Source organism: Manis pentadactyla, chromosome 15 (genome assembly GCF_030020395.1).
Source record: "Manis pentadactyla isolate mManPen7 chromosome 15, mManPen7.hap1, whole genome shotgun sequence".
NCBI lineage: Eukaryota > Metazoa > Chordata > Mammalia > Pholidota > Manidae > Manis > Manis pentadactyla.
In genome coordinates this window covers 36,844,635-36,856,988 of record NC_080033.1, presented here as the reverse complement: position 1 = coordinate 36,856,988, position 12,354 = coordinate 36,844,635, and the positions used below count along the sequence as shown (strand labels likewise).

The 12,354-nt window shown below is 38.3% G+C and overlaps 1 protein-coding gene across 5 annotated transcripts in view; it reads left to right on the top strand.

Annotated features, from left to right (window-relative positions):
- Positions 1-2,999: 2,999 nt before the first annotated feature.
- Positions 3,000-12,354, top strand: part of LOC118909988 (nuclear receptor coactivator 5-like) — a 53,894-nt gene continuing 44,539 nt past the window's right edge. For 3 of the 5 annotated variants that reach the window (XM_036880781.2, XM_036880784.2, XM_036880779.2), the window contains exon 1: positions 3,000-3,096. In XM_036880781.2, coding sequence (XP_036736676.2) covers positions 3,010-3,096 — 87 coding nt within the window. In that variant the 5' untranslated portion in view covers positions 3,000-3,009. Of the gene's footprint in view, positions 3,097-3,810; positions 3,920-4,111; positions 4,156-12,354 lie in introns of all 5 variants that reach the window. The other 2 variants (XM_036880782.2, XM_036880783.2) reach the window with 2 other exon arrangements.

Here is a 12,354-nt window from a genome sequence, read left to right as displayed (position 1 = left end):
GATTCCCTTTTATTCAGAGTTGGAGGAATAAAAGGTTCAAGTTGTAAAAAAAACAGAAAAGTCTTCAGAAATGAATTTGAAATAGTTCTAGGAACATATAGTCCAGGACTTCCAGCTCTTTATCAATTGGTTCATATGTTAGAAGCTTGGCTGCAAATAAAATCTTGGCTGCAAAAAACTGAGTAAAAGAATTATAGTGGGAAGATCCTATTTTCCTTAAAAGTTATTTTACTAGCAAAATAGCACAGAATTGAAATACAGGACAAGCAAAGTATGGCAAAAGCCATAGGCAAGTTCAACAAACAAAGGAGAAGAAAATTATTTTATGGAGAAGGAGGAAGTTGGGAAGGGTTGTTTTGAATGAAAGCCCACTGGAGAAAAGCAAGAGTTCAGGGTGATAACAATTTATCATTGGCTGAATTGCCGGGATAATCAATTGATTTCTTGTGCTTCTTCTGTACATCTTTTCCTGTTAGGACCTATGCTGGATGATTCTTTCCTATTGACATTCTTCTGTTGGGGTCTGTAATTGACAATTCTTCCAGTGATTGACATTGAGTGGTATGGTGTAAAAGCTCCTCCTTCTGGCCACCTGACTCCATTTTAGTGAGGTTTCCCTCTATTAATTTTCACAACCTTCAGGGTGATCTAACAGATCCCAAACTGCATAGGGCTTCAGAGGTGTTTCGTAAAGCTGCTAATGCTTTGACAAGGTGTTTTGGAGACTATTTTCTGTGAAAATCAATAGGATTCTTATCCTGATACAAAGGCAAGAAAGGTGAATCCAGTGAAGATGCCAGGAATGACTCTTTAACACATTTTTGGGTTTAATTTTTTTAAATGAATTTTTATTGTAAAATATACAGCAAAATTTAGTACCTTAGTTATTTTTAAGTGTATAGTTCTGGTGCCTTAAGTTCATTCATATTGTTGTACAACCATCACCACCGTCCATGTCCATAACACTTCATCTTGCAAAATTGAAACCCTGTACCCATTGAATACTAACTGCCCATTTCCCCAGCCTTTGGCAACCATCATTCTGCATGTTGTCTCTATAATTTTGATTCTAGGTACCTCATGAAAGCAGAACCATACAGTTTTTCTCCTTTTGTGACTGGCTTATTTCACTCAGCATAATGTCCTAAATTTCATCCATGTTGTAGTGTATGTCAGAAATTCCTTCCTTTTGATGGCTGAATAATATTATACTGTATGCATTTTCCACATTTTGTTATTCATTCAGTACCATCTGAGGATTCTCTGATTCTCCTAGAAGCAATCAGTAGAGAAAGAAAAATAGGTACTCCAAGACCATCAGATCAAGTAGATGACATGAAGAATGGATATCAATTTTCTGAATCAAAATCTCACCTTGCCCTTCTTGTTTAAATCTTTTTTGGCTTATTCTAGTCATTCTGTTCTTCATTCTCTTTTGAATGTATGGTAATGTAAAGAGGGAAATAATTGCTTTTATGTTAATCTTTTTTCTAGGCTTATGATGAGTTTTATTTTTTTTTCTGGGTACAAGATTAATAGCTGTTTACGAATGGCTCATGCCATAGCCAATCTTCAGAAAAAAATTTTATATGTTTCCATTTGTTTGTAGGCTGGTCACTTTCTATTATTCTCCATTCCATAGCCAAAAGAGGTAGAACACCCTTTCAGAGATAAGAACATGGGGAAAAGAGACTTGATGATTTCTTTGAAAGTCTATATAATCATAGACCTGAGGAACACCCGCCTAATTCACCTTATGATGTGATTCACAGAAAAGGAGAACATGTCTAGGGAGACTAGGCCAAATCTTGAGACCCTTGAGAAAATGCAAGTGAAGTTAGATATAGGTTTCTGTGCCAGAAGGAAATTTAGCTGGCAATGTCCAGCCAATCCATTCAGCCTGCCTCTCCTGGACCCAGTATCTTTCTTTAGGTCAGAAGAAGGAAACTCTTATCTTCCAAATAGCCTAAGTGTGGCAAATTTAGATGGTCACAAACTCTGACATTCCTGACATGAAGAGGTCCCCTTCCCTTGAGTATGGGTACTCTTTGCTATTGCTTTGACTTGTAGAAGACAGCAAAAATGATGTTGTGCTTAGTAAGATATGGCCACAAGCCAATAAATAACTTTACTGTTTGCTTTAGGGAATTTGTCCAGCTTATTTATGCGGACAGTTTGCTGAATAGGCCCTCCCATCAGAATTCCCATTAGGATTGCTCATCTGGGAAAAACAGGTTGCCTATCAAAAGCAGTTTTACTTATTAAAACTTGTTTTAAGACTCTTGCTTTGCTCTTCACCAATCCTAAAATATTATGCCATGACATTTGTCTAATCCTTATACATTCCTATCTTAAAAGACCTGCTTGAATTACCCATGTCCAGACCCCAACCCCATAAATTACCTTTCCTTGCCTCCCCATCCTGAGACACTATGATTGTTGATGCGGTATTTTCTAGTGCTGCAGTAAATCTAACAAAGCTAGCGTTGCTTGATTATAGGTTTTCTGTTCATCTTTGGAAGAGCAGACAGTCTAAAAGGTAAACATTGTGAAACGAGTTTTAGTTTTATGTATGTGTGTATGTATCTGCACTGGGAAGTGATATAAAATGCATTGCAACTGTGCGTAGTGGTAAAAAGTTTGAAAGCCATTAATTTATTGTCGTCTTTGTGTGCTAGAATGTAAGCTGTTAGGTGTAAAAATGTTGTCTTCTCTGCCTTATCCACAGCATTTTGAGCAGTTTCTGGCACACAGATATTTGTTGAATGAAAGAATGGATGAAGGAATGACTGCATGATTGAAAAAAATCAAAGACAACGGAAACGAGAGGCGGGGGAAGTAAGGGAAAGGAGAGACTAAGAAAGCGAAAGGAAGAGGTAAAGACAGTGAGCTTCTGCACGGCGCAAGCATGCGCCTCCCTGCCGGCAGGGGTACTATGAGCCGCCTGCGCTGCCCAGATGGGGTGCGGTGGGAGGGGCCTGCTGGGGCGGGACCGGAGGCGCGCAGGGCATGCTGGGAGTGGAGAGGTTGGAGGGAAGCGGCACGCGGAGGCTCTCCGAGGGAACCGTGAAGTATACTTCGGCTGTATACTTGGAGGTAAGCGGCCCACCAAGGGTAGGTAGCGTGGCCTGGCCTCACCGCCGTCCCCGGCCCCTAAAGACCTCTCGGATGGGGAACTCCGGAAGGCCGAGGCGGCGGCGGCGGCCGCGGTGGCGCCTCAGAAACCTCGGTTTTCTGGCTCCGTGGGAGTCTCAGTTTCCTCAGCAGAGAAGTGGGTGGGTGGGCTGGAAGCGTTGCCCCAGAACGAAGTCGGGAAGCTCCAGCAGCCGCTCCGGGCCCCTCCCAGCCCCGGCCTTTCCCTTTTCCTTCCTCCGTGGCGTGTCCTCGCCATGGGCCGGTCGGCGCTCCGTGGATCGCCCTTTCCACAGCCCCTTACCTCCTCGGCACAACTCCCCTTGCTAATCTGCTGTGGCTGTCTCCAGTTCATTCCTTCCTCCGACATTTATTGACACAACGAATTTGGCGATTACACTAGGTTTTTGGAGTCAGGCCGTCCTGTGAATCTGGTGAGCTGTGACTCGGGGCGTTTCTTTATGTCTCTTTGCCTCCATTTTCTCATCCCTAAAATGGAAGAATTATAGCATTTAGTTTGTAGGATCTTTTGATGCTTAAATGAGTTAATATGGATAAAGAGCAGATATATCCACATGTTCCTCCATTACCCACGTGCCTCCACTTCCCTCATAGTTTTTTATTTTGCTTCTGTGTTATTTACTGTTTTCTTAATGTTTGAGAAATACTTTTTTCCAGGAGGGCAGGACAGTGCTCTCAACTTTGCTCACTCCGTATCCCCCGCACTTAGCTTGGTGCATGAGTTGGGGAGTCTGAAGCGGGTGTTGGCTAGACGGGAGGTACCGGGGTGAGCAAGACGGTTCTGCCCTGGGTTTGAAAGAGGCATTCCAACAAGTATAGCAGGGTTGGGTCTTGTTTGGGAGCTCAGTATCTGGAGAAAATGAGTTGAAGTCAAAATTACCCGTGAAGGAATTGGATTTGGAAAAAGCCCAAACAGACTTACTTTTTTTTTTTTTTTAATATTTTATTTGTATTTCAGCTTTGTCCCAGCCCCAGGGATAATGGAGGCAGGACTTTGGCAAGGTAAATGCCTCCTGTCATGGCTCTCCCATGATAGAGGAATGAAAGCAGGGAAGAGGCCACCTGCAATTCAGTGTTAGTTTTCTCATTCTCTCCTCCATTAGTGTTGAGAATGCACTGGAATCCTCAGCACTTGCTCTGCGATGGGTAACTAGAAGCTTCTAGCTTCTTTTATTTTGCCAGTTGTCATGATGGGCTGACCTGTTCCCAAGCTTCTGGTAGAAAAATAAATTTCCTCCTTACACATTTGTAAGTTGACAATTAAAGTATTTTTCATTATATTTCTAAAGAGTTGCAAAGGATATATCGTCATCCTATCTTGTCTTTTTTATATGCATGTTTGAAGCCTATTTTGAGTAAAATCTAGAAGTTGCAGATTTAGCCCATTTAGTTTATGGAAATTGTCTGGCAAAGGACCTAATTGGTCCAACTCAGAAGTCTGACTTCATTTTTTAAAAACAGCTTATTGCTGTATAGTTTACAGGCTATCCAGTTTACTAATTTTAAATTTAATGATTTTTGGTAAGTTCATATATATTATTAGCACAATTTTGGAACATTTTTGTCACACTGGAAAGATGCCCTGTGCCCATTTTCAGCTGCTTTCCATTCCACCCCAGGCAACCAGTGATCTGCTATTTCTATGAATTCACATTTTCTGGATGTTTGCTATAAATGGAATCATAATCATATAATATGTAGCCTTCTGTAACTGGTTTTTACTTTACGGTGTTCATCCATGTACTCCCTTTTAAAAAAAATCTTATTAAAGTATCGTTAAAACACAATCTTATGTTGGTTTCAAATGCACATCGCAATGGTTCAGCAGTCCCCATGATCAACCTATATTGTGATTGTGAATTATTGTGCCCTTTTATACCCCTGTCCCCCACCCCCCACACCCCCTTTGTAACTGCTAGTCACTTCTCAGTGTCCATTAATCTAAGGCTGTTTTGTTCCTTCTGTTTTGCTCTATTTTTTTATTCCACAAATAAGTGAAATCATATGGTATTTGTCTTTGTCCACCTGTCTTATTTCACTGAGTGTAACACCCTCTAGACCAATCCTTGTTGCTGCAAATGGAAGGATTTCTTTCTTTTTATAGCTGAATAATATTCCATTGTGTGTATGTACCACATCTTCTTTATTCATTTATTGATAGGCTCTTAGGTTGCTTTCATGTCTTGGCTATTGCAAATAGTGTGGCAATAAACATAGGGGTGAATGTATCTTTTTGAATCAGGGATCTTGTTTTCTTTGGGTAAACTCCTAGGAGTGGAATTTCTGGGTCAAATGGTATTTCTATTTTTACTTTTTTGAGGAACCTGCATATTGCTTTCCACAGCAGTTGCACCAATTGCATTCCCACCAACAGTGTAGGAGGGTTCCTATTTCTCTGCATCCTCACCAGCATTTGTTGTTTCTTGTCTTTTGGATATTGGCTATTCTAACTGGTGTGAGGTGATATCTCATTTTGGTTTTAATTTGCATTTCCCTTATGATTAGCGATGTGGAGCATCTTTTCATGTGCCTGTTGGCCATCTGTATTTCTTCTTTGGAGAAATGTATGTTCAGATCCTCCGCCTATTTTGTAGTCAGGTTATTGGTTTTTTGGGTGTTGAGGAATATAAGTTCTTTATATATTTCGGGTGTTAACCCCTTATCAGGTAAGTCATTTATGAATTTTGTTCTGCTGATGGTGTCCTTTGCTGTACAGAGGCCTTTTAGTTTTATGTAGTCCCACTTGTTCATTTTTTATTTTGTTTCCCTTTCCCAAGGAGACGTGTTGAGGAAAAAATTGTTCATGCTTATATCAAGAGATTTTTGCCTGTGTTTCCTTCTAAGAGTTTTATGGTTTCATGACTTACATTCAGGTCTTTAATCCACTTCGAGTTTACTTTTGTGTATGGAGTTAGACAATAATCCAGTTTCATTCTCTTACATGTAGCTGTCCAGTTTTCCCAACATTAGTTGTTGAAGAGGCTGTCTTTTCCCCATTGTATATTCGTGGCTCCTTTAACATACATTAATTGACCATATATATGTGGGTTTATATGTAGGCTCTCTATTCTGTTCCATTGATCTGTGTGTCTGTTCTTGTTTTGATTACTGTAGCTTTGTAGTACAGCTTGAAGTCAGGGAGTGCAATCCCCCCCAGCTTTGTTCTTTCTCAGGATTGCTTTGGCTATTTGGGGTCTTTTGTGGTTCCATATGAATTTTAGAACTATTTGTTCTAGTTCACTGAAGAATGGTGTTGGTATTTTGATAGGGATTGCATTGAATCTGTAAATTGCTTTAGGCAGGATGGCCATTTTGACATTATTCTTCCTATCTAGGAGCATGGGATAGATTTCCATTTTTTGGTGTCTTTTTAAATTTCTCTCATGAGAGTCTTGTAGTGTTCAGAGTATAGGTCTTTCACCTCCTTGGTTAGGTTTATTCCCAGGTATTTTATTCTTTTTGATGCAATTGTAAATGGAGTTGTTTTCCTGATTTCTCTTTCTGCTAGTTCATTGTTAGTATATAGGAATGCAACAGATTTCTGTGTATTAATTTTGTATCCTGCAACTTTGCTGAATTCAGCTATTAGTTCTATTAGTAGTTTTTTGGTGGATTCTTTAGGGTTTTCTATGTATAATATCATGCCACCTGCAAATAGTGACAGTTTAACTTCCTTCTTACCAATTTGGATGCCTTTTATCTTTTTTGTGTTGTCTGATAGCCATGGCTAGGACCTCCAGTACTATGTTGAATAAAAGTGGTGAGAGTGGGCATGCTTGTCTTACTTGTTATCTCAGAGGAAAAGCTTTCAGTTTTTTGCTGTTAAATACAATGTTGGCTATGGGTTTTGTTGTATATGTCCTTTATTATATTGAGGTATGTACCCTCTGTACCCATTTTGTTGAGAGTTTTTATCATGAATGGATGTGCAATTCTGTCAAATGCTTTTTCATCTATTGAGATGATCATGTGGTTTTTATCCTTTTTGTTAATGTGGTATATGATACTGATTTACAAATATTGTACCATCCTTTCCTCCCTGTAATAAATCCCACTTGGTCATGATGGATGATCTTTTTGTTGTATATTTTGATTTGGTTTGCTAATATTTTGTTGAGAATTTTTGCACCTTTGTTCATTTTTTGTGTGTGTGTGTGGTGTCTTTGTCTGGTTTTGGTATTAGAGTAATGCTGGCCTCATAGAATGGGTTTGGAAGTATTCCTCTTCTGCTTTTCAGAATACTTTAAGGAGGATGGGTACTAGCTCTTCTTTAAATGTTTGGTGGAATTCAGATGTGAAGCCATCTGGTTCTGGAATTTTGTTTTTTGGGAGTTTTTTGATTACCAATTTGATTTCATTGCTGGTAATTGGTCTGTTCAGATTTTCTGTTTCTTCTTGGGTTAGTCTTGGAAGCTTGTATTTTTCTAGGAAGTTGTCCATTTCTTCTACATTGTCCAACGTATTGACATATAATTTTTCATAGTATTCTCTAATAATTCCTTGTATTTCTGTGGTATCCACTGTGATTATTCTTTTTTCATTTCTGATTCTGTTTATGTGTGTACACTCTTTTTTTTTCTTGATGTCTGACTGGGGGTTTATCTGATTTGTTTGTTTTCTCAAAGAACCAGCTCCTGGTTTCATTGACTTATTCTGTTGTTTTATTCTTCACAATTTTATTTATTTATGCTCTGATCTTTATTATGACCCTCCTTCTATGGACTTTGGGCTTCATCTTTTTTTTTTCCTTTTCTAGTTCTTTAATTGTGATTTTAAACTGTTTATTTGGATTGTTCTTATTTCTTGAGGTAAGCCTGTATTGCTATATACTTTCCTCTTAGAGCTGCCTTTACTGCCTCCCACAGATCTTGGGTTGTTGTGTTTTTGTTCTCATTTGTCTCCATGTATTGCTTGATTTCTGTTTTAATTTGTTCATTGATCTATCAATTATTTAGAAGCATGTTGTTTAGTTTCCATGTGTTTGTAGGTCTTTTCTTTGTGTAATTTATTTCTAGTTTCATACTACAGTAGTCTGAGAAGCTGCTTGATATAATTTCAATCTTCTTGAATTTATTGAGGCTCTTCTTGTGGCCTAGTGTGTGGTCTGTTTTGGAGAACATTCCATGTACACTTGAGAAGAATGTATGTATATGCTGCTGCTTTTGGGTGGAGTGTTCTGTAGATCTCTGCTAAGTCCATTTGGTCTAGTGTTCAGTGCCTCTGTTTCCTTATTTTCTGTGTTTGAAGTCTCTTACAATGAATGTGTTGCAGTCTATTTCCCCTTTTAATTGTTAATATTTCTTTTACATATTTAGGTGCTCGTATGTTGGGTGCATAGATATGTATAATGGTTATATCCTCTTGGACTGATCCCTTTATCATTATGTAGTGTCCTTCTTTGTCTCTTGTTACTTCCTTTGTTTTGAAGTCTATTTTGTCTGATATAAGTACTGCTACTCCTGCTTTTTTCTCCCTGTTATTTGCATGGAATACCTTTTTCCATCCCATCACTTCTAGTCTGTGTATATCTTTGGGTCTGAAGTGAGTCTCTTGTAGGCAGCAGATAGATGGATGGGTCTTGTTGCCTTATACATTCTGCCATTATATGTCTTTTGATTCATACATCTAGTCCATTTACATTTAAGGTAATTATTGATAGAATATGTACTTACTGCCATGTTATTAATTGTTTTCTGGCTGTTTTTTATAGCTCCTCTCTATTCCTTTCTTCCTCTCCTATTCTCTTCTCTTGTTATTGATGGTTTTCTTTAGTGTTGTAATTGGATTGCTGTTTTTTAAAATTAATTAATTTGTGTGTGTGTATGTGTGTGTGTGTGTATTTATTGTAGGCTTTAGTTTTGTGGTTACCAAAAGTTCAAGTATAGCTTCCTTACTATGTAATAGCCTATCTTAAATTGCTGATTACTCTGTTTCAAACACAGCCTAAAGATACTTTTTTCTTTCCTCTGCCTTCACATTTTTCATGTTAGATGTCATAATCTGAACTTTTTGTGTATCCCTTGACTGATCTTGTGTATAGTTGATTTTGCTTGTTTGTTTTGTTTTATCTTCATACTTGCTTGGTAATTAGTTGGTTTACTACCTTTACTGTGGGTTTATTATCACTGGTGAAAGTTATTTAGCCTTAGGGTCATTTCTGTCTACAGCTGTCCCTTTAACATATCCTGTAAATCTGGCTTAGTGGTGGTGAATTCCTTCGACTTTTGTTTATCTGGAAATTGTTTAATCCCTACTTCAAATTTAATGATAATCTTGCCAGGTAAAGGATTCTTGGTTGGTAGTCCTTCTGTTTCTGTACATTAGATATATCATGCCATTCCTTTCTGGCCTATAGAGTTTCTGTTGAGAAGTCTGATGATAGCCTGATGGGATTTCCTTTATAAGTAATCTTTTTTTTCTCTGCCTGCTTTCAACACTCTCTCCTTATCCTTGATCTTTGCCATTTTAATTATTATCTGTCTTGGTGTTGTCTTCCTGGGGTTCCTTTTGTTAGGTGCTTTCTGTGCTTCCATGACCTGAGTGTCTGTTTCCTTCCCCAGATTAGGGAAGTTTTCAACTATTATTTCCTTAAAGAGACTTTATATGCCTTTGTTTTTCTCTTCTCCTTCTGGTACCCCTGTTATGTGAATATTCTTTTGTTTGGATTGGTCACAAAGCTGTTTTACCATTCTTCATTCCTAGAGATCCTATTTTCTCTCTGTTCTTCCACTTCTTTGTTTTCCTGTTCTCTAATTTCCATTTCATTTACCATCTCCTCTACATGTTCTTATCTATTTTTAAATCCCTCCATTGTGTATTTCATTTCAGATACTATCTCCTTCAGCTCTGAGTGGCTTTTTCAAGTCTTCTATCTCTTTGTTGAAGTCTTGCCTGAGATCTTGAATACTTTTCTGTAAATCTGTGAGTATGTTTATGACATTTATTTTGAAATGTTTATCAAGAAGATTAGTGATCTCTGTTTCATTTGGCCCTCTCTCTGTGGTTCTGTCTTGTAGTTTTGTTTGGATCATATTCCTATGCCTATCATTTTGTCAGGGTTTTTAAGTTTCTTCCTTTGTATTGGATGTCTCTGCTATGTCTTTTGTCCTGTAGAGTAATAGCTTTAGGAGTAAGGTGTCCTGTGGTGCCCATAAGCTCAAGATTCTTTATTCTCTAGTGCCTGGTTCTATATTGTGGGGGCCCCAGCTGTTGTGTGCCATGGGTGGAGCCACCTTTCATCAGACTGGCTTCTGTAGTGGTCCGAGTCTGGGTGGGCAGTTTGCTTTGGCTGTGCCTTTGTGGTCAGCTAAAGAGTCTCTGTTGAGGTCACTGTGAGTGGGGCTGCTGTCTGAAAGGCCTGCAGCAATGGTGGGACTGCAGGTTTAATGAATTGGGCAGATTTTATGTGTTTTGGGAAGGAGGTTTCTGCCTTGCCTTCTTATTCCAGCTTTAATCAGTACTTAATACCTTTTTATCGCTGAATAGTATTTCATTATATGGATGTACCACTTTTTTTTCTTTTTGTCCATTCACCAATTGATGGGCATTTGAATTGTTTCCATTTTTTGGCTATTGTGAATAATGCTCCTGTGAACATTCACGAACAAGTCTTTGGGTGGGCATAGCTTTCATTTATTTTGGGTAAAGGGGTTGAATTGCTGGGTCATATGATGACTTTTTAAAAACCTGCCAAACTGCTTTTCAAAGTGGCTGCACCATTTTAGTTCTCACCAGCAATATGTGAGGGATCCAGTTTCTTCACATCCTTAACACCACTTATCCTTTTGTGTGAAATGGTATCTCATTGTGGTTTTTGAAAAAGTTGGGTCAAATACTCATGAAATTTGCCATCATAAACATTTTAAAGTGTATAGTATTAAGTAGTGTGAAGTATATTCCCTTTATTGTGCAATCAACCTCCAGGACTTTTTCATCTTGTAACACTGAAACTCCTTATCTGTTAAACCACCACTCCCCGTTCCTCCTATCCACAGTCTCTGGCAACCACCATTTCGCTTTCTGTTTCTGTGGATTTGACTACTGTAGATACCTCATATAAGTGAAATCATACAGTATTTGTCTTTGCGTGACTGGCTTATCTCACTTCATAATGTTCTCAATATTCATCCATGTTGTACACTATCAGAATTTCCTTCCTTTTTATAATTGAATTCCATTGTATGGATGTACCACATTTTGTTTATCCATTCTTCCATTTATGGACACTTGGGTTGCTTCCACATTTTGGTTATTGTGTGTGAATCATGCTGCTGTGAACATCTGTGTACAAATATATTTGAAACCTTTGGGATACCCAGAAATAGGATTGCTGGATCATATGATAATTCTATTTTTAATTTTTTGAGAAACTGTCATGCTGTTTTCTATAGAAGTTGTGCCATTTTACGTGTGAACAACAGTGCACAATGGTTCCAATTTCTCTACACCCTTACTGACATGTGTTCCTTTCTATTTTTTTTTGATAGTGCCCATCCTCATGGGCTGATTTGCATTTTCGTTATGACTGATGATGTTGAACACTCATTCATGTGTTTTGTGCCATATGTACATCTTCTTTGAGGAAATGTCTACTCAAATTCTTTGCCCATTTTAAAATTGGGTTATTTTTATTATTATTATTGAATTGTAAGATACAAGTTCTTTAGTAGATATATGATTCACAGTTATGTTCCTAATGGTGTCCTTTGTGAAGTACAAAAATTTTTTTATGGAGTTTTTAAAATTATTATTAAGGTATCATTGATATACACTCTTATGAAGGTTTCACATGAAAAACATTGTGGTTACTACATTCACCCATATTATCAAGTTCTCCTCCACCCTATACCCCATTGCAGTCACTATCCATCAGTGTAGCAAGATGCCACAGAGTCACTACTTGTCTTCTCTGTGCTAGTGTCTTCCCCATGATCCCTCCTACACCATGTGTACTAATCATAATACCCCTCAATCCCCTTCTCCTCCTCTCCCCACCCCCCCTTCCCCACCCCTCCCTTTGGTAACTGCTAGTCCCTTCTTGGAGTTTGTGAGTCTGCTCCTGTTTTGTTCCTTCAGTTTTGCTTCGTTCTTATACTCCACAAATGAGTGAAATCATTTGGTACTTGTCTTTCTCCGCCTGGCTTATTTCACTGAACATAATATTCTCTAGCTCCATCCATGTTGTTACAAATGGTAAGATTT